At 48.9% G+C, this 21646-nt stretch overlaps 1 protein-coding gene across 1 annotated transcript; it reads right to left on the reverse strand.

The window, feature by feature from the left end:
* Nucleotides 1-1317: 1317 nt before the first annotated feature.
* Nucleotides 1318-11863, reverse strand: LOC141040715 (uncharacterized). Its single transcript, XM_073506831.1, has 5 exons — nucleotides 11489-11863; nucleotides 10625-10855; nucleotides 9990-10477; nucleotides 9743-9906; nucleotides 1318-1349 (listed from the first exon to the last, which is right to left on the reverse strand). The coding sequence occupies exons 1-5, from the start codon at nucleotides 11861-11863 to the stop codon at nucleotides 1318-1320; spliced, it is 1290 nt and encodes a 429-aa protein (XP_073362932.1).
* Nucleotides 11864-21646: the final 9783 nt, after the last annotated feature.

Below are 21646 nucleotides of genomic sequence, written 5' to 3' on the forward strand. Positions count from 1 at the left end.
CACGATTTGGAGTTAGCAGCCGTAGTGCATGCGCTCAAGACCTAGAGACATTTTCTTATTGGAAACCGTTCTGATGTGTACACGGATCACAAGAGTTTGTACACTTTCACTCAGAAGGAGCTAAATCTCAGGCAGAGGAGATGGTTGGAGCTTATGAAGGATTATGATATGAAGTTGCACTATCATCCAGGAAAGGCCAATGTCATAGCAGACGCTTTGAGTCGGAATAGTTATGTCAATACCCTCGTAAGCGGAGGATTACTGCAGGAGTTAGTTGACAATCTCAAGGAACTTCGTTTGGAGATAGTTCCAAGAGGTTTTGTTGCAGCAATGGAGGTTCAGTCTACATTATTGGGAAAGAGTCGAGAAGCTCAAAAGGATGATAAGGAGATTGCTGAGATAAAGGAGAAGATGAGCAAAGGAAAAGCCAAAGGTTTTCGTGAGGATGAGCATGAAACTTTATGGTTTGAGGATCGTGTTTATGTGCCCAATAATGCGGAGATCAGGAAGTTAATACTTCAGGAGGCTCATGACTCACCATACTCGATTCACCCCGGAAACACCAAGATGTATTTGGATTTAAAGAAGTGTTTCTGGTGGACAGGGAATGATGTGACACCCAAGTTTTTATTTGGATTTCTTTTCAAAAGACTTTTATTTGACTTGAGGGGAGTGATTTAAATTTTTCTTCAAGAGAACTCTCCCTCTCAAATATTTCCTTTATGGCAAAAGTTTTGTTTGGATTCACCCAAGATCTGCCTTTGGCCTTGGGAGTTCTTACTCTTCATTTGGGCTCAAGACAAAATGTTTTTCATTTGGGAGAATAACTTTTGAAAATCTTTTTGAATTTGCACTATGGCTTTTGGAAAGTCCTTTGCCACTTTCAACTATTCCTTCTTGCCATGGCATTAGTGCAAATCCTCTCCCCTAACCCCTCCCTCACCTTTGGATCATGTTTTACACCTAATCCAGCAGGTTGAACCTCCCCATGTGATCATTTCCATTTAAATTCTATCCAAATAAATTTCTGTCTTCTATTCTACTACTTGGAGATTTACAAAGGAACTCCTCTTTCTGTCTTGATTTTTGCCACCAAACCTTTTTCCCCTCCTAGTCCTTTGAACCCTCAACCTAGAACCATGAAGATCCACTGGTCTTCAGTTCAAAATTTTCAAACTACATCTGCTGCAAGTTTGGACCAGATTTGCCAAATTTGATGAAATTCATTCAAAACTCTCTCCAAAAATTCCAAGTAAAATCATGCAGCCTCTGGGTGCATTGAGTGGTCATCTCACCAAGTTACAGCTCCAGAAAAATTTACCTCATAGCCAAAATCTTCTGTCGAACACCTGAAGTGCATGGTCATGTCAAGTTTCAGAAAGTTCAGAGAATCAGTTCAGTGGCTACTGTCGTTTTCTTCAGAGATGGACGTCGATCTCGCCAGTGCCACCGCGTCGCCTTGCTCCTCGTCCCCGCCCTCTTGTTCCTACACCGCACGAACGCCTGGCGCCTTGCGGGCGTCGGCGACGAGCAGCAGAAGGTGCGCCGCCCCGTGACCGACGCCGGCGGCGGCTTTGCGGACGCCGGCGGGAGACACGGCGCCGACGACTCCACCCAGCGCCGCCCAAACCACCGGAGCCCGCCGCGTGGCCTTCCACTCCCCTAAATGCGCTACCGCTCTCGTCGTGAACCGCAGGGCGCGGAGCCCGCTCTCTGCCGCCGTTGAGCCCGTGCGGTCACCTCACCGTGGACAGACGCCATTACGCCGAGACCAGCTCCGTTTAGCTATGGAACAACCCCAGTAATCTCCACTGATGCTGCCTGGCCGCTCAAACCACCTGCCAATCCACAGCTCCGCCGTAATCGCTCGCCGGAGATTCTCCGTTCACGGCCACCCCGTCGATCTGCCTATAAATAGAGGCCCCGAGCTTCAACTCGAGCACCCACAAGCCGTGCACTCCTCCTAGAGCACGCCTAGCCACTGGAAGAGCCCCGAGGAGGTCTCCTTCCTCGACTCCGGCCGCCGCGACCCGCCACGGGATCCAGCCCGATTCGCCCCCGTGTGTGCTCCTCCGCCTCCATTCTCTTGCCAGTAGCTTCACCATGTATCTCCCTTTCTGACCCGCACTTCAATTCGTAGTTTGCAGCCCTCCACCGGAGTTCCCCATCCTCACCCGAACCGCCGTCCGCCGGAGAAAGTGTCACCGTCGACGTGGTGCTCCCCGTTGGACGTGTCCACCACCCACCGACGCAGAAGAGGACGCTGAAGCTCTTGGTACCCTCCGTTTTGCCTAACTCGCCGTGGTTCGACGCCGGCGTCCATCGCCGTCTTCGGGCGCCGGCGAGCCTTTTCAAACCTGACATGCGGACCCCGCGTGTCAGCCTCTGTTTTATTTTCCCCAAACCGTTTTCTGTTGGCGCCTTCGGGCAAAATACGCTTTCTCTCTTGCGCTTGCGCATTTCCAAACGAACCGTTTTCTGTTTTCTCAGTTAAAACCCTGGAACTTTTCTGTTTCATTACAGATAAGTCCCTGGACAGAAACCTTTATAACTTTTTGATAAAAAGGTATTTTTGAGTGATTCTTTTTCTGACATTCTTAAAATATTGTCTAGTTTTTATGGGATTTATTTGAAAAATATTTGGAAAAGTTTCGGTGCATGTGTTGGTTTTCACGTTAGTACCCGTTTCGTGATTGCCGTAGGTTCCGGGAGAGGTGACGGAGCTGCAAACTTCGCCGAGCTAGACTCCGACTTCTCCGAACCAGGAAAGCATGTTTTGAACATTTGATATGATAGATGTTTTGCATGTTTGCATGAAAGTTGGTGCGTGGCATATGAGTGTCGGTAAATACCTCGTTGCTTGTAAGGCAACTACCCGGTTGTTCCAAAGTCGGGATGATCTCTGATGAGAGATGGCCTAATCTTGTGGTGACATGAAGGGCAGCAAGGTGGTACTGTTGTAGCATGCCAGCCTTGCGTCATCCGACTTTCTCCGACGTTAACGTGGTTGGAGCCACGTTATCGTTCTTCCTTTTTTTCGCATGTTCAAAAGTTGCGATGATCTCTGATGAGAGATGGCCAAATCATGTGGTGACATGAAGGGCAGCAAGGTGGTACTGTTGTAGCATGCCAGCCTTGCGTCATCCGACTTTCTCCGACGTTAATGTGGTTGGAGCCGCATTACCGTTCCTTCCCCCTTCCGTGCTACGACATGTCTCATTGCCAGGGATGCGGTTTAGTAAGTTGGTAACCTCTTTCCGTGTACACACCAAACAGAGAGGCCGGGATGATGGTACCTTGGCCCAGGATTAAAGCCAGTCATCCGGTCAGGGGGCATGGGTGTTTCCGGTTGGGACCGAGAGGGGAGGCACCCCCTCATAGTGCGCGTATAGAAATTTGATCCCATGCTACGTGAGGTTGTAGCCTCCCCGTCTCAAGGTTTTTCTTGAACGATGCTTAGGGTGATCCCTGGCTTCGGATGGTTAAATTGGGTGTGTACTGGTTAGACGTGTTTCTTCCAAAACACCGTAGACGGAACTAGTCCCCGTGACTACTGAAATCCGTTGGCTGTGGTTAAGTACAAACTCTGCAGAGTCAATTCTTTCCAAATCATCGTATCCATGATCAAGTAATGAAAACATTATATCCATATCTATCCGCATGGAAAACCCGTTCCCGGTGAGCAAGCTCAAGTGGTAATTCAGATGTACTGTTATTCCTGTCGATGGACTAACTTTATTTTTGTTTCATGCTCATGGTGAATTATGTTCCCAATCTGTTGCATTATTGAGATGTGATATAAGCCCTTTATGTGACGTCGCGCAGACGTCCGACTGTGGCGTGTTCTTGTTTCTTACTTTAAATATAAGCCCTTTATGTGATGTCGCCCAGACGTCCGACTGTGGCATGCACCGTCCTTATTTTCTGTTATAAGCCCTTTAAGTGGTGTCGCCTCGACGCCCGACTGTGGCATTATTATTCCGCATTTTCCGCTCGAGGAGTCTTTCAGACACTCGTTTGGCACCAGTATTATTCTTCCGCATTTTCCGCTCGAGGAGTCTTTCAGACACTCGCTTGGCACCAGTATTACTATTCTGCAGTTTCCGCTCGAGGCGTCATTCAGACCCTCGCTTGGTACCCAGCATTTACTACCTCTATGGATGAATCGTACTGGTTAACTTATTCATGTACTTCATGTTCGCATTTTTTATATCTTATGTCCGAACTGTCTTGCGAGTACTTTCATAGTACTCACCTGGCTTGTTGATTTGGCCAGATGTTGACGAAGGCGATCTCTTGGATGAAGAGTTTGATAGCGCGTCCGATGCCTAGAGGAGTCCCAGTTAGTCCTGCGCGATCCCGGATTTTGGTCACTTGTATTGTATACGCTTCCGCCACCTGCAATAAGTCTTCTCGAGCCTCACTCCGACGCTCGAAGAGCTGTAGTCTTTTGGAATCATATCACTCGCTTCGTGGTGATATCTCCACCACCGTTATTAACGTGAGTTAGTAGTTTGCCACCCTACCCATCGTATTGTTTATCGGCGGGCATGTAATAGATTGTTGGGCAGTCTTTGCTCAACCTTGTATTATATTTAGTACTCCTGGTATTTTCTTCTGTGACCAAGATATTTTCTATCAGTGAGAAGGAATTCTTCCTCGCTGGTCCGTAAAAGGGATTGGTTTCTCAATAATTATTTTATTGAAAAACCGGTCGTGACAAGCTTGGTATCAGAGCCAGGCTGACTGTAGGAAGCCACTAGGTGCGATCGCTAATCGGTTATTAGCATCTTTCGTGCTTTTTCAGCTTTTTGCAATTGTAGCTATTATCTGTTGGTCATCATAAATTTATGACATGACTACTCAGAATTTTTGCCTAATTTTGTAGATGGCTGACAGCAGCTGGGAGAATCGAGTGTTCACCAACGTGCCCGAGGGGTTTGTCAAGCTCCTCGTCTCCATCACCAAGCTCGCGATCGGGCCAGCAGCTCGCCCGGAGTTCACACTCTATCAGCACAAGCTCAGTGACGACGTGTCTATGCACCAAGCCGTGGTGCAGTTCAGGGGAGGACGATCTGCTGCTCGCCACTTCCGTTTTACGGGGAGGGCCATGCCTACGGAGAGGCATGCCATGCAGATGGCTGCCCGCGAGGCGATAGCTCGCCTTCGGGACATCCTTCCTACGATGAAGACTCGTCGCTACCGCTACCTCCCATGCCATGTGCCGTACACCAGCCACTATGCGTTTGCCTGCCATCGGGGAGAAAGAGACGAAGCCATCGAGATGGTTGTGGAGTATCTCAAGGCTCTGGAGGAGTCTTTCGACAACCTCGTAGATGATCTTGTGGCTGCACGCATGGACTTAGTCCGGGGCGGTCCTGCCAGCAGGAAGGAGCTTCTCCACACGGCGCCGCCTCTGACATTCGTCTCGTCTTCAGCCTCGTATGCACCAGCCGTTTTGGCCACTGCTCGCTGTCTGCCTACCACTGAGGAGTTCGACCGAGACATCGCTCCTACTCCAGTCAGAGCCGCACCGCCTGCCGCACGCGCTCTACCACCAGTCGCCCCTGCACCATCACCGCAGCGCAGCGTCACGCGCCAGGAGCCAGCTAGAGAGGAGGTGGAGGTTGACTCTCCTGGACCGCTGAGCCTTGCCATCGGCAAGGGGAAGGAGATCTTCACCATCTCCGACTGAGAGCACCGAGTTGCCGCGTGTTATGTCTGCTTGTATGATGTGCTGTTTTATCTGTACGCTAGTTTGTATTGGTGTGTTTGCTGCCTTCCGGAGTAGTACGCTAGTTTTAATAACATGTCAGGATTGTGTACGCGCATCCTGAGTGCTGTATCATGTGTTTGCTTTTCGCATGTAAGTTTTATGTTAAGCATTTCTTCTCGTGAAAAATCATTTGTGTTTCCTTGAAAACCTTGAAGCCTTTTGATTTTTGCCTTTGCAAGAGTTTTCCTGTGCTACACAGTTTTTCTCATGGGTTTTGCAAATAATACCCCAGACTAGGAAAAATGTCTCGCCCTTGGACTCGCTCCATGCCCAATCAGCCAGAAGAGGTTTACGGGACACAGACCAGCAACAATTTCACTCAGGGTCTGTCCAGCCAACAAGACAGCGAAGCAGCACTGTCTCAAGTATGCCATCTCTTCGAGCAAAGTCAGCAACAACACCAAGAGATGATGAACCATGTCATCAACATGGGAAACCACCGTGAACACTATCAACCACATTCCAAGTTATCTGAGTTACAGAAGACTCGCCCCTCTACTTTTGCTCACACCGATAGGCCGCTGGAAGCCGATGATTGGCTTCGTGAGATTGAAAGGAAACTGATTATTGCTCAATGCTCAGATCATGAGAAGGTGCTTTATGCACCACACTACCTTACTGGAGCAGCCGCAGCATGGTGGGAAAACTTCCTACACATGCATCCCAGGGAACACAACATCACCTGGGAAGAGTTCAAGGAAGGCTTCCGTGGGGCACACATCCCCAGGAGCATCTTAAAGATCAAGAAGAGAGAGTTTGATGACCTGAAGCAAAGAGGCATGTCTGTGACAGAGTACAATGGTCAGTTCACCCAGCTGTCTTGTTATGCCTACGACGAGCACATGACAGAAAGCAAGAAGATGGAAAAATTCCTAGACGGCCTGGCACCAGCGCTAAGATGCCAACTGATTGTACACACCTTTCCGGATTTTAAGACGCTAGTGGACAAGGCCATCACCTTGGAAAATGAGCGCCGTAGTCCGGAAGATATCCGCAAGTGGAAGAGGGACAAGACGACTCTTGCCCGCAGCAACCGAGGCAAGACTGAGGTCCCAAGGACAGACACAAGGAGATCCACGACTACCGAGCCAAGGCCCGTCGGACAGTTTCATGCCAGGGACAAGGAGTTCACATACTGTCCAGGGGTCACCTGCTACGCTTGTGGTCAGCAAGGGCATTATGCTAAACAGTGCCCGAAGCCAAGAGACTCGGCACCCAAGCCGAACAATGGTGGAAACAATCCCGCCCCCAAGCGCAACAACTTCAATCCCAACAACAACCACAGGAAGGGTCACCTGAACCATGTGACCAGGGAAGAAGCGCAGAATGCCCCAGACATCGTGCTCGGTACGTTCCCTGTCAACACAGTACCTGCCACGGTTTTGTTTGATTCTGGAGCTTCCCATTCGTTCGTTTCGAAGAGTTTTGTTTCGCAACATGGTTTTCCGATACTTCCCTTGGAAAAATCTATGATCATCAAGTCCCCGGGAAATAAGAAAATCGCCCAAGGTTACTGCCAAGGAGTGGTCATTGAGTTCGAAGGACTACAATTCCACGCGAATCTCATCGTGTTGGAAAGTAAAGGACTGGATGTCATTTTAGGGATGGACTGGTTGACCACCAACAAAGGATTCATCGACTGTTTCAATCGGACAGTGATTCTCACACACCATCACGGTAAGACAATAAGAGTCTCCGCTCAAGAAAGGCCACGATCACAGAAACCAAAGCTGAACAAAATGGACATTGCAGAACTGAGAAAAGTTCCAGTGGTATGCGAGTTCCCTGATGTATTCCCGGAAGAACTACCAGGCATGCCACCAGACCGAGAGATAGAATTCAGCATTGAACTAGCACCTGGCACCGCTCCCATTTATAAGAAGCCGTATAGAATGGCACCCTCGGAATTGGTGGAGTTGAAGAAGCAGATAAAGGAATTATTGGACAAAGGGTTTATACGAGCCAGCTCCTCACCATGGGGTTCGCCTGTGTTGTTCGCCAAGAAGAAGGATGGGACACTGAGACTGTGCATAGACTATCGAGCCCTCAATATGGTCACCATAAAAAACAAATACCCGATGCCGCCGGTAAATGATTTATTTGACCAGCTCGCACAAGCTAAGGTATTTTCAAAGATTGATTTGAGATCGGGATACCATCAACTGAAGGTACGGACAGAGGATATCCCCAAGACAGCATTCACTTCCAGATATGGGTTATACCTCATGAACAAAGTGTTCATGAAATTCATGGACAAATTTGTGGTGGTATTCATTGACGATATTCTGGTTTACTCAAGGACACCCGAAGAGCATGCTGAGCACCTCAGAATTGTTTTGAGAGAATTGAGGAAGCATCAGTTGTACGCCAAGTTTAGCAAATGCGAATTTTGGCTAAGGCAAGTTGGTTTCTTAGGCCATATACTGAACCAAGAAGGCGTAGCCGTAGACCCAGAAAAGGTCAAGGCCATACTGGACTGGAACACTACTAGAAAAAGGACTACTAATGGCGCACCTAATCTGGCCATTAATGGCGCATCAGTGGTGCGCCATTAGTAGCACGCCATTAGTATATTTTACTAATGGCGCACCCCAGATGCGCCATTAGTATATACTATAGTGCGCCATTAGTATGCCTCCCAGGGGCCATGTATACCAGGTGCTTTGGCATACTAATGGCGCAATATAGACGGATGCGCCATTAGTAACTTCGGCATACTAATGGCGCACTGTTTAGTGATGCGCCATTAGTATCCTTTGGCATACTAATGGCGCACTATGATGTGATGCGCCATTAGTATGAATATTAGGTTTTTTTATTTTTTTATTTTCTATTTTTTGCACAGGTTACAAAATGTATAATTGGACAAAATATAGACAGCACACATCAACAACAGATTCATCGAATACAATAAAAGATTAGTCTCTGAATACAATTCATCATTTTAGTCTCCGAATACAATTCATCATATTAGTCTCCGAATTGAAAAGACCGAACAAAATGTATAAGTATGAATCATTATATTACAAGTCTCGAGACCGCGAGTTTGTCTTCACATTACAAGTCGATGTCGATCATCTAAACTACCATCACATAGAAGAGAGCTGCGGTCGTCACGATGAGCATCATCACGATGAAACTCGTCTTCATCCGGTTCCTCCAAAGCTCCCTCCCCTCTCCCGCTAGATAGCGGGCGTATCTAGATTCGGCCTCGACCCTAGTGGCGTACCCTTTGTAACTGTTACCGCTGAATCGCTGAACCTGTCTCCGACACTCCTCCCAGTCGTCGTAGACTCCGGGAACCTTACCCTTGTACACGACATACCACGGCATCGCTATGCAGTAGCCAAACGAAACGTTAGTACCAATTCATAGACAATACATAAGCAATATATAAGTATGCAACAGAACAATCGGAAGAGAAAAGCAAGACATTAATAGCATCGATTACATCTAAGTTGAAGGACTCTCGAAACCAAAGAGACATACTACAAGTTCATTAAAGTTTAATTACAACATGAGCCAATCTATGTTTCAGAACTAGACACAGCATCACTGCTTTCGACTCGACTCAAGGGACCGGAGCGTGGATGAAGCCGCCGTCTATCGTGGGAGTCATGAAACCACGGGCGTTGTCAGCCTGCATTTGTAGGATTGTGTCGATGTCATTGTTCGACGGTTGATTTCTGAGGTAGAACTGCCCCGAGGTACGAAGGACATCTTGATGGATGATTTCCGCAAACTCCGACTGGATGCGAAAGAATTCTTGTCTGATGTCCGCGTCCTGGATTGCCGACACGCTCGCGGCCCAATCTTTGAGTCTACTCGGTAGCAGTAGTTGATGATGGTCCCGTACGATCGCCCGCATGTGATGGATGGCGTAGTAGGCACCCTTCTGACCGCCAGGCGGCTGCTTGACGCAACAGAACGTTGTGTTGTGGGAGAACATGTGCTTGCCGTACTTACGAATAGGCCTGGTGAAGGTGCCTCCAGATTTGACGTAGCCGGGGAGAACATCATCAAGAACCTTCTTGACATTTGTGTAGTCTACGTTCGACTGACGGTCCGGGTCGAAATACGTGGCCATGGAATATTTGGGGCTTAGGAGGATGAGCGTGCAATGTGTGTCACTGCAGAAAACACGGAATGTTAAAAGAAAACGATCGAAATCTAAGAATTCATATGTTACGGGGCGGTTGAGGGGAGGACTTACTCGGGAAAGTAAGGCACGAGGAAGTTGTCCTTATCTTGGTTTGCCAGAATGACGCCTTCGAGGTAAGAACTCGCGACTTGCCGGTCCCCAGCGCTGCCCAAGATCTTGGCACGCATGTAGAAGGGGTCGACTATCACGATGTCCGGGGTCTTGTCGCGAATGATCCGCATCTCCATACTCAGCGATAATAGCCGAACGAAGGTGTAGTGCAGCGGATGAAGGTTCAACATAGCGTGGATGTCATCAAACCGCAGGACGATCGTACCCCCGATGGAGTTATCCACAAAGCCCTTGCCCTCTGGCACCTTGGCCGCGAAAACCGGGTATGCCACATCCTTCTCTCGGAGACGCCGCTTCTCCAAAGAAAGCACACTGTCATGCAGACTCCGCATAGCACCGGTTGCAGCATCGAGCATATTTCTCAGTAGCATCGGCCTACCCGCCACATGCACCCTCCTCGAGATATCCGCAGTTGAAGGTGGCCCGTCCTAAGCACGGATCGTACTCGGTGCCGGCTGGCCCGCACCCTTGTTAGTCTTTCTTTTGCGTGCCTTCTTCTTGATCTCCTGTAATGGCACCGAGTTCTGCTCACAGACCGCCTTCTTGAGTGTGTTGGGGCTGATCATATTTGGCACCTCGCCTATCTGAGGCTTGGTGAAGTCGGCAGCTGGAGGCGTCTCCTGAGAGCTGAAGAGCAGACGACGCCTGTTGCAACTTGGCTTCTCCGCGGTACCAGCTAGATCGCACACGTCTTTTGTTGGGTTGGGTTCTTGAGAAGGAGGCCCCATGAAGTCGCCACCATCCCCATGATCGGCAAAGTACTGATCGACGTTGGCAAATGTATCGTCGTCGTCGTCGTTCTGATCCTGTGCCATATGCATGTTTGGATCCAGTGACATAGGGATGTCCGGCACCGTTGCGGCGGTCTTGCCATGGGGACGACTTGGCGCCGGCACGACTGGCGGTGTTGTCTTTGGGGTGGTGTCCCCCGCCCCCAAACGAATCTGGCTCTTCGGCCAAAGCAGGGGCCAGCTCAGGCAGGCGCTGAGGTTCATCACGTCATCATCGTCGGCCCCCATTGGTCGAATCGGAGGTAACACCTCGTCACAGCCTGGCAGCACCCGAACCAGTTGAACCCTAAACAAGTTGGGTGGCATCTGGGTACCGTGGAACAAGGGGTTGCCCGGTTGAACGATTTTGCCCTTGGCGACATCGACCAACTCGTTGTTCACGAAGTGCAGGAGAGTGCACGGAACGTCGGCGGCGCCCTGCGAAAACATGTAGGGCGTTAGGGAAGCCCAGTCAAAGGCAAGGAGATGAAGTCCTCGGCCGAGAGAGGCTTAATTAGTTACCGTGATGATGGCGTCGAGCTCGGCTAATGTCGAGGCACCGCCAACGGCGGGCGTGCAGTTGACGGAGGGGCCGCTTGCTGCAGAGGTGCCGGCCGGCGTACACCCAGGTGCATTAAGCTCCCGTGCCGGCGTCGGAGACACTAATGCCGGCTCCGCCAGAGACACCAATGGCCCCGCCATCGCGTTCTGCGAGTTGCTGGCCGTGAAGCTAGGAATCGGGGGCGGCCCCTGTTGGCTGCCCGCAATCCACGCACTAATCCCCTGGATCAAGGTAGGCACAATGGCGGTGATCGTCGCTCCGAGTTGTTGTTGCACTTGCTGTTGCACTTGCTCTTGGACAATCTCCGGAATCCGCGCCACCTGTGCCCTGAGTTCTTGAACCTCGCGCGCCTGGCTTTCCGAGCTGGTCTTTTTCTCCTTTCGCCCAGCAGTGTCATAGTATGACGACCATTTTGTCGACAAGCCTTTGCCGGCCACACGACCAGCTGACGTCGGCTTACTGAGCTTATCCTTGTTCTTCATTACATTCAACGCCCTATTTAGAGTGGTGTCCCAAGGGTTGCTCTTAGTCGACCCCGCGCTACTGCTTTTAGTCGCCTGCGGAAGGAATGTGAACCATTTAGAAATTTGGCTTCATTAATTAGAATGCAACCATATGGAGCTAATTACGAGGGGGTGTATTCCTTACCAGAACAAGCTCAAGCGCCCTAGTCTTCGGATCCGTGGTAAGCTCCTTTGTTTTCGGGTCCTTCTTGTACCGGGCCCTGACAAAGTTCCTGGTTTGCTTGTCACCGTATTTATCGAAGAGGGGCAGTAGGCCTTGCTCGGCACGGTCCGCCTCCTCCTTGTCCCATATAGGCTCCGCCACTCCGTAACCGCCGGGACCGAGTGTGTGTTCCGCTAAGTTCAGCTCCCGCATTTCTTTCCCCCACTTACTTGATTTGGAGTTTGCGGTGCTCGAGCAATTGATCTTGAAGTCATTGTAGTCATCTTCGGTGATCGAAGGATTTTTCTCCTTGATCTTCTCATAACTCTCACCTTTCTCGACCATTCTCTTCACATTGCTTTTCCAAGTAGACAGGGCCTTGCTCATCTTCGTGAGGGCAGCATTGTTCACTTTATTCCCTTTGAGGCTTGTGTTTTCAAATTCAGCGGGGAACTTGTATCGTTCGTGCAGCTTCGTGAAGAGGAGGTTGCGCAAATTCCCTCGGTCAGGATGCCTCAGGTTCTCGGTGTTGATCGAGACGGTGCTCCAGAGAATGCACCCGAGCTGAAGCGAGTACCCCTTGACTATTCGTTCGGGCGCCGTTGGATTCCCGTCGGAGTCCACTTCAGTAACTTCCTCCTTGAGGGTGCGGAGCACGGTCGGGCGCCGGTCCTTCCGTTGCCTCTTCGGTTGGCTGCCATCTGTGCGTGCGCCGCCATCATCAGTGGTGGCATCCTCGGCGGCACCATCAGTGGTGGCATCCTCGGCAGCACCATCAGTGGTGGCATCAGTGGGGTCATCCTCGGCGGTACCATCAGTGGTCTCAGGATCGGTGGGGAAGGCGGCGTCCTCATACAAGTGAGGTTGTTCCTCCATCTCCTGGGACAACATCCAGAATGGCTTGACGCTCGAACCCCCGGCCTCATCGTTGTTGGCCATGTTTCTCTCTAAATAGGAACAAAGTTTGGTCAAAAAGTTAGTTATTGTCAAGGAACAAGATCATGGTCTCATCATTTAGGGTTTGTCGACACCGAGGCATCCTAAAAGCTAAGCTTTTATCATTGAGGGTTTTTCGACGCCGAGGCACCCTAAAAGCCTAAGCTTTCATCATTTCGGTTTTTATCGACACCGAGGCACCCTAAAAGCCATGCATTAGTCACAAGTACGCCGGGGCACTTGATCCTACTTAATTAACTACTAAGATACCCCGGCCCATGCATTAGTCACAAGTACCCCATATGTCCTATTTTTAGCAAAGTCATGCTAAAATTCACGGAAAATTTCAGCATGAACTTTGCTGAAAATAGGATATATGGAGTACCCGAATTTGCCGGAACGGAAGTTAATCGACATTCCGGCAAACTCAATGGCCTCTCGGGTGGACAAGGCAAAAAAGGCCTCCATCACAACATGGAAAATACACCAAGCAGTATCATCTCCAAGCAGTATCATATTTGTAATGACTGAAAATATTTACTTCAGGAAATATTTACTACTGTAGTTTCTGTTACAAACAAAAAAAAGACTGAAGTTTGTCCTAGCTATATTTCAGGATGATTTTTCAGTTGCTCATGCTTTTTACAAATTGTAGCTACTGTTTTTTATACCTAAACAAAATTGCCCTAGCTATATTTGCTACTGTTTTTATACCTAATTTTTTGCTACTGTTTTTTTAATTTGCTACTACTTTTTTTTATTTGCTACTGTTTTTATACCTAAACAAAATTTCCCTAGCTATATTTGCTACTCTTTTTATATTTGCTACTGTTTTTATACCTAATTTTTTTGCTACTGTTTTTAAAATTTCCTAAAAGATTTCTAACTTTGCTAGCTGTACTGTGTTAGATTTGCCCTAAAATCTATGCACAAAAACACAGAGAAGGCATTAGGCATTACACAAAAACACGGAGAACTGCTATAATGTACAACAAGCTTTTGGTTTCTGGAACCATTTCATGCCCAAGTGATCTGATCCTTGTACTTTTGCTACAATGATACAGTGATACAAGTAGAATATGAAGGCATTAGGCATTACAACAAAAGGAACAGAGCTGCTATATTTACAACATGCTTTGATACATACACCACCAAAGTCCAAAGAGTAACCACTTATTAGCTACCAGGAGTAAGTAACTAACTAAATACACGACCAGAGAATAACTCACTTTGCCTCTCACTTGCTTCCTTCACCTCAGAGCGATCTTCTCTTATTACTACTCCTGCACAACATTGTCATAATTTTTATTATCTTCACAACCAAGGTACTGCACTTTGTAACAACCAACTACAAAACTACAAATCAATCAAGGACATGTGGTTATTTCCAGTTTTCTATGTAACGCAGAATAGTTACTGTAAAGTTAGTTTGTTAACGAAGATAAAAAATATTTAATCATTTTCCTCCACCTGTAGGGCCATTGAAAAAAAAGTAAGGCAAAGACTAATACTGTTGCTGCCCAGGAAAACATCTTGGAACAAGGTCCTAGAGCTATGCCGAGTGTATCCGAAAAGGAGGATCAAAGCAAAGGTAGCATTGTCAAAAGTAAACTGAAATGTATCTCATTGTCAATTTAATTCTTGTTGACAATAGAGAGCAAATTGCATGTTGGGTCTACATCTCATAGAGGAACAGTGGGCTGAACAATTACAACTTTTCAGCATTGTATTAATTGCGGTCAAATCATTAAACCCATTAAAGATCGTCAAAGTTCTCCTCATTAATTGTTCTAGGTTGTAGCAGGAGTTGCAAGTTCAAAAATTTATCAAGTTAATAGTAACTGCAGGGTTAAACTGTTCCAATCAAATGACTAGGATCCAACTCCATTTTACTATCGCTAACTACACATCAATGCATCATAAAATGACATGCAGATATGCTTATCATATTATGTTGTACTGTACACATAAGGGATACTTTAGAGGACTTTTCCTCTTGAGCCTAATTTAACACGACTTTAGGACTCAACTGATAAGTTTGCGTAAATAATGTTTAATTGTAACAGCTGGAGTGGTTCGATGCATTTGTCCTATTGATTAAGTGCTGTAGGAGGCACACCCCTGAGGCCCTGACTGAAACAGTTCAGTACCTTATCTTACTGTCATTTCTGCTCTTACTGTGCAAGTTCTTACAACAATCTTGTGCTACTGTTACTGTTTACTCCTGTCAAATAAACTACTCCATGTCAATATTGCTAGTGTTTATTCCTGTCAATAAACCTTGCTAGGTGAATCTTTTCCATTAATTAAATTTAACTGAATTTATATTACTGCACTGTGGAGTAGTTCAATGATCCAGTAGTTCTTATTGGAGTAGTTAAATGGTACTCGTACAGTACTTGGTGTAGCTTGGTGTTAGTACTTGGTCATTGGCAGTAGCTTGCAGTATTTGTAGCTACAATTAACTGAGGAGATTAGTGACACCAGTAGCTTGCAGTATTTGTAACTATAGTTAACTGAAGAGATTACTGCTTCAAGTGACACCAGTAGAGATTAGTTGGTGACATTACTACTTGAAGTGACATTACTTGGTGTAGTACTGCTTGGAGTACTTCTTTTCATGGAGCTGCTTGCAGTAATTTCTGATTTGCAGTCAGATTAGCTTGGAGCAGTAGCATTGCTTGCTCTGCTATTCTCTTCTCTTCTCTTCTTTTAATTAAGCATGTTTCAGTTAAGCATGTTCTTTAACTCCTAATGAAAATAATGACACTACTGCAGATCTTTGTGATGAGAAGGAAGGCGGGCACGAGCGCCGGGGCGGGTGGCGGGGTACCTGGAGGAAGGCGGGGAGGAGCGCAGACGGGGCGACGGGGCTGGCCACGGGCGCGGCCAGCGGCCAGCGGGGAGGAGACGAGGAGAGCGGCGCCGAGGAGACGAGGACGACGGGGCGGCGGGGCAAAGACGAGGACGTCGGGGCGGCGGGGCGTCGGGGCGGAGACGAGGACGACGGGGCGGCGTCGAGGCGGCGGGGCAGCGGCGTCGGGAGAGGAGAGGGGAAGGGGATCGATCGAGGGCGAGGGTGAGGGAGAGAGAGGGGATAGGTTTGGGCCGGGCCGGAGATAGGAGAGGGGAAGGGGATCGAGGGCCGGGCGAGGGCACAATACTAATGGCGCACCACCCCTCGGTGCGCCATAAGTACATCCATACTAATGGCGCACCCCACCCTGGTGCGCCATTAGTATTTTTTTTTATTTCTGCTCGAGCCAACAGGTTATCTCCCACCTTACCTGACCCACACCAAGTTCCCTCTACTAGCTCGACTGGTTAGCAGCCAGTTCTCACACCAGGAGGTCTTGGGTTCAATTCCCAGGCTCCACAATTTTTGTTTATGCATTTAAAATGCTGTTTCATATTTATTTGTGTTTAAATATGTTCAGACTTGTTTAAATCATAACAGTAATATTTTTTTATAAGACAATAATAATTTTTTTAAAAATATCATCAAACAGTAATGCCGGTGGAGCGGGGGAGGGTGCGCGGGGTGCGGGGGGCCGGTGGACCGGGGGTAGTCCTGGCCATCTCAGGCCCGGCCCTGTCGGCCCACCCAGGCCCGGCCCTAAAATCCAGGGCCTAGGCCCGACGGGCTTGCCCATGGGCCGGGCTTGGGCCTGAGTTTTGAGCCCACCAGCAGGGCCTGGACGGGCTTGGGCTTTGCATATTGGCATTTTAAGGAAGAGGCCCGACCCACGGCCCTAAGCCCTAAGGGATTTTCAGGGCTTTTTACCAGATGGGCCGGGCTTGGGCTTGAAAAGTAGGCCCGATGGTAGGGCCTGGGAGGGCCTGGGCCTCAGTTTTTTGCCGTGGGCTTTTTCAGGCCCGGCCCAAGCCCGGCCCGGCCCGGCCCATGGCCAGATATAACCGGGGGGTGCTCGGCGGCGAGGGGGACCGGATCTGGTGAGGTGGGATAGCTAGCGATCGAGATGGAGGGGGATCGATATCGAGTGTCCATGAAATTTAAAAATATTCATGATAGTTCAAAAAGTGCCCATGAAATACAATCGAGAAATGAAGGCTACGATTTAAATACAATCAATCTCTTAGCTAGCTATCTGTTCACAATCTTCTTGCCCTTCTTTTTCGCAAATGGAGTTCTTCTGTGGAACGGACGTCCTTTAGGTAGGGTGGTCCTGCTTCTTCTTGTGGTGTATGCTGGTACTTCATCATCGTCGTCATGTTCGATTCTCGGGTCGCCGTACTTGTCGAAGTCTTGCTCATTGGCTACTCCATCCATTCCGATGATCTTCCTTTTGCCTCTCCTCACGACAACACGACTGGGCTTTGACGGGTCGGTAATGAAGAAGCATTGGTCCACTTGGGAAGCCAGTACCCATGGCTCATTTTTCGCGGTGACATTTGCGCCTGCGGTCTTGGATTTGGCTTCGGGTATAACCATGGTGGTGAAATACCGGTCTTCTTTTAGGACGCTCTTGGCCCATCTGACACGGAACATCGGGACCTTCTCTCCAGCGTAGCTCAGCTCCCAGATCTCCTCGATCCTTCCGTAGTATCTGTCCTTGTCGTTACCGGTGTAGGATTCCATCGTTACCCCGGAGTTCTGATAACCATTGCTCTTCATGTCCTTGGCCTCGGTGTAGAATGTGTAGCCGTTGATATCGTACACCTCATAGGTCATCAGGTTGTGCTCGGCGCCCTGTGACAAGGCGAATATGAGTTGTTCTTCCGTGGAAGAATCCTCATGTAAAGGGTACGACAGAAGCTTCTGCTTGAACCAACGCGTGAAACATGAGTTGTGCTCTTTGAGTATATCTCCGTCCGTCCTCTGTTGGCCTCGGTCATTGTACGTCTTCTTAATAAAGGTTTTGTGCTCTACCACCCAAGGATCGACCACGTCTATGTGTTGTAGTGCGACTAGGTTTGCTCTTTCAAAGTCGGCGAGTCGACCCTCGAAGTCGACATGCATTTCGCGGCGACCCTCACGGTGACCCCATCCAGCGAGCCTGCCGAGGTTCCTGTTGACGGGTAGACCAACGGGGTTCTCGATGCCTAGATAATTCGTGCAGTAGGAGATGCACTCTTCGGTCAGAAAGCCCCTGGCTATGCTTCCCTCTGGACGTGACATGTTGCGAACATATCCTTTGATGACACCATTCATCCTTTCGAACGGCATCATGCTGTGCAGGAACGTCGGCCCGAGTTGGATGATATCGTCCACGATATGGACCAGCAGATGCACCATAACGTCGAAGAATGCGGGCGGGAAGGACATCTCAAGCTCGCATAGTATCACCACGATCTCTTCCTGTAACCTTCTGAGTTGCCTCACGCCAACAGACTTCCGAGAGATGACGTCGAAAAAGTTGCATAGGCCAAATAGCGTTTCACGGACGTGCGCGTCCATGATCCCACGGATTGCAACTGGAAGTATCTGCGTCATCAGCATGTGACAGTCGTGAGACTTCATCCCGCTGAACTTCAGCTTCCCTAGGTCTAGGTATCTGCTTATCTTCCCCGCGTAACCGTAAGGAAGTTTTACTCCTACGAGGCAGGTGAAAAACTGCTCGATCTCCTCCTGACTTAGAGTGAAGCACGCGGGAGGGTAGTCATTTCCGGTCTTCTTGGCCTTTTTGCCTTTGCGACGACTTTCCGTGTCCTGCTTCGCCTCATCATCATCATCATCATCATCATCATATATAGCGTGAAGCTCCTGCCTGATGCCCATTGATTTCAAGTCTGCCCTTGCTTTCGGCCCATCTTTGGTCCTCTCTGGCATGTTGAGCAGGGTACCAAGCAGACTCTCGCACACGTTCTTCGTGATATGCATGACATCAAGGCTGTGAGGCACACGGTGGATCTTCAAGTACGGCAAGTCCCAGAAAACAGACCTCGTTTTCCATACCTTCAGCAGCGGCTCTGGCGCCTTTCGCTTCTTTCCCGGCTCTGGCGCCTTTTGCTTCTTTCCCGGCAGTGGGCAGTCTTTCCAATTTTTCAACAGCTCGTCTATTTCCTCGCCGCTCCTCGTACGCGGGCGTCCTCGGGGTTCGGTTTCACCATCGAATAGATCCTTGCGTTTTCTCCACGGGTCATCGTCGCGAAGCCACCTTCGATGTCCCATGAACACGGTTTTCGAAGACCCGGGATCTCTATCTAGCTGGCGATACGTTGTGTCATCCATGCACCTGACGCATCCAGAAAATCCGTGGACCACCTGCCCTGCGAGATATCCATAACCGAGATAGTCGTGCACCGTCGTGAGCAGCGCGGCTCTCATAGGGAAATATTCTTTCTCTACGGCGTCCCACGTATTGGCTGGCGTTTTCCACAGCGTGTCTAGCTCCTCTTTCAGCAGCCCCAGATATAGATTGATGTCGTTCCCTGGTTGTTTCGGTCCTTCGATTAGCATACTCATGTGAATGTACTTCCTCTTCATGCACAACCAGGGGGGAAGGTTGTACATCCACACAAACACAGGCCAGGTGCTATGTGTGCTTCTCTGGCTGCCAAACGGATTGACTCCATCGGTGCTCGCGCCCAGCACGATGTTCCTTGGATCGTTCCCAAATTCTAGGTCTTCGAAGTTCAACGCTTGCCACTGGCTCGCATCCTTAGGGTGACTCAGCATCTTGTCTTTTTTATCTATCTCCGGATCATTTGCGTCATCTTCTCGCTTCTTCTCCTCCCTATCCGCGTGCCAACGCAGGAGCTTTGCTACCTTAGGGTCCACGAAATACCGCTGGAGACGAGGAGTGATCGGAAAGTACCACACCACTTTTCGAGGAGCTTTCTTCCTCTTCTTGTATCGAGTGACGCCGCACACCGGACATATGGTAGACTCCGCGTGCTCGTCCCGATAAATAATGCAATTGTTCATGCACACATGGTATTTCACGTGCGGTAAATCCAGAGGACACACGATTTTCTTCGCCTCCTCAAAACTGGTCGGGCACTTGTTCCCCTTGGGAAGACGTTCGTGCCAGAATGACATGTTCTCGTCGAAGCATGCGTCGGTCATTTTGTGTTTTACCTTCATCTCCAGAGCCATGAGAGTTACTTTCAGGCGGGTATCCTCGGGCCTACATCCTTCATACAATGGAGTAACCGCGTCTAACTCAAGTTGATCCATCTTGGCTTTCTCTCGGGCGGCAGCTCTTGCGTTATCCGTCTGCTTGAGAAGCAGCTCTTGAATATGAGGGTCCTGCACCCAGCCCATCGATGGTCCAACGTCGTCTGCTCTGCCGGCATCATCATCTTCATGATCATGCCCGTCGTCTGCTCCGGCATCTTCCTCATCATCATGTCCTGCATCTTCTACACGATGACTGTGTACAGCATCACCGTCGTGATCATCTCCTGGGGATTCTTCGTCTTCTCGCCCGCCCGAGCCGCGGTGGTTGTCTTGCTGCCCTTCCTCATTTCTTGCCCGGCCCCCATGGACGACTTCGTAGTCATCTTCATCACCTTGCCACCGATAGCCATCCATGAAACCACGCAAGAGCAGGTGGTCCCGCACCTGCCAGGATTCCGGGTCCGCAATAAGGCTCTTCAGCTTGCATCTTCGACACGGACATCTTATCTCCGTCTCGTTCTTTTCAAGCATCTCGGCCTTCGCGGACCTCAAAAACCTATTCACGATGCCTTCGGTCATCATGCGGACCATGGTCGCCTGCGGGGTAGAGCAAAACGATATTTTAGAACCAAGAAAAAATTTGGCATGACTTTCCCTAAAAATAGGACCAAAAAGAATGCTTAATGCCAAAATTCTTGCCGAAACGGAAATGAATCAACATTCCGGCAAAATATTGGCAACTATCGCATTTCAAATACCGGCACACCTCCAAACACAAACACATATGCAACACCACAAACATATGCAACACCACGAACATACATAGATCTAGCTAGGCCATAAAAAGTGCATGTGCACATTGTTGTAGGGAGAACAACATAAATATAGCTTCCCCACTTAAATTGAATGAATCTATGGTGGAAATGAGGTGAAAAAGAGGAGGCACGCGAGACAAGGAGGAGGTGGAGAGAATGAAGTGGGGAGAAAGTGAGTGTGGGTAGGAGAGGCTGTCCAAAATATCTTGTTGCTGCCCACTTACTAATGGCGCACCAACTCTAGATGCGCCATTAGTAATCCAGGTTACTAATGGCGCACCTCCTGGCGGTGCACCATTAGTATGTTTGGACAGGCGCACTAGTTAAAAAAAAACTTCTTATACTAATGGCGCACCCTGGGCCAGGTGCGCCATTACTAGTTACAACTAGTAATGGCGCACCGTGGTCAGGATGCGCCATTACTATGTTTGGACAGGCGCACTAGTTAAATTTTTTTTTATACTAATGGCGCACCCTGATCCAGGTGCGCCATTAGTAGTTTCAACTACTAATGGCGCACTGTCTCCGGATGCGCCATTAGTATGTTTGGCAGGCGCACTAGTTAAAAAAACATTTTTTTTTGATACTAATGGCGCACCCCGAGGCAGGTGCGCCATTAGTAGTTCAACTACTAATGGCGCACTGTCTCTGGATGCGCCATTAGTATGTTTGGACAGGCGCACTAGTTAAATTTTTTTTTATATACTAATGGCGCACCCTGGGCCAGGTGCGCCATTAGTAGTTTCAACTACTAATGGCGCACC

Source organism: Aegilops tauschii, chromosome 2, assembly GCF_002575655.3.
Source record: "Aegilops tauschii subsp. strangulata cultivar AL8/78 chromosome 2, Aet v6.0, whole genome shotgun sequence".
Taxonomy (NCBI): domain Eukaryota; kingdom Viridiplantae; phylum Streptophyta; class Magnoliopsida; order Poales; family Poaceae; genus Aegilops; species Aegilops tauschii.

What these genes read in the sequence shown, in the direction of transcription:
- LOC141040715 (XM_073506831.1), bottom strand. Translation starts at nt 11,863, where the DNA reads ATGAAGAACAAGGATAAGCTCAGTAAGCCGACGTCAGCTGGTCGTGTG. An exon ending in TGGTGTCTCTGGCGGAGCCG is followed by an intron (nt 10,856 to 11,488) that starts GCATTAGTGTCT and finishes CATATGGCACAG; the next exon opens with GATCAGAACGACGACGACGA. An exon ending in CTCGTGCCTTACTTTCCCGA is followed by an intron (nt 9,907 to 9,989) that starts GTAAGTCCTCCC and finishes TGTTTTCTGCAG; the next exon opens with TGACACACATTGCACGCTCA.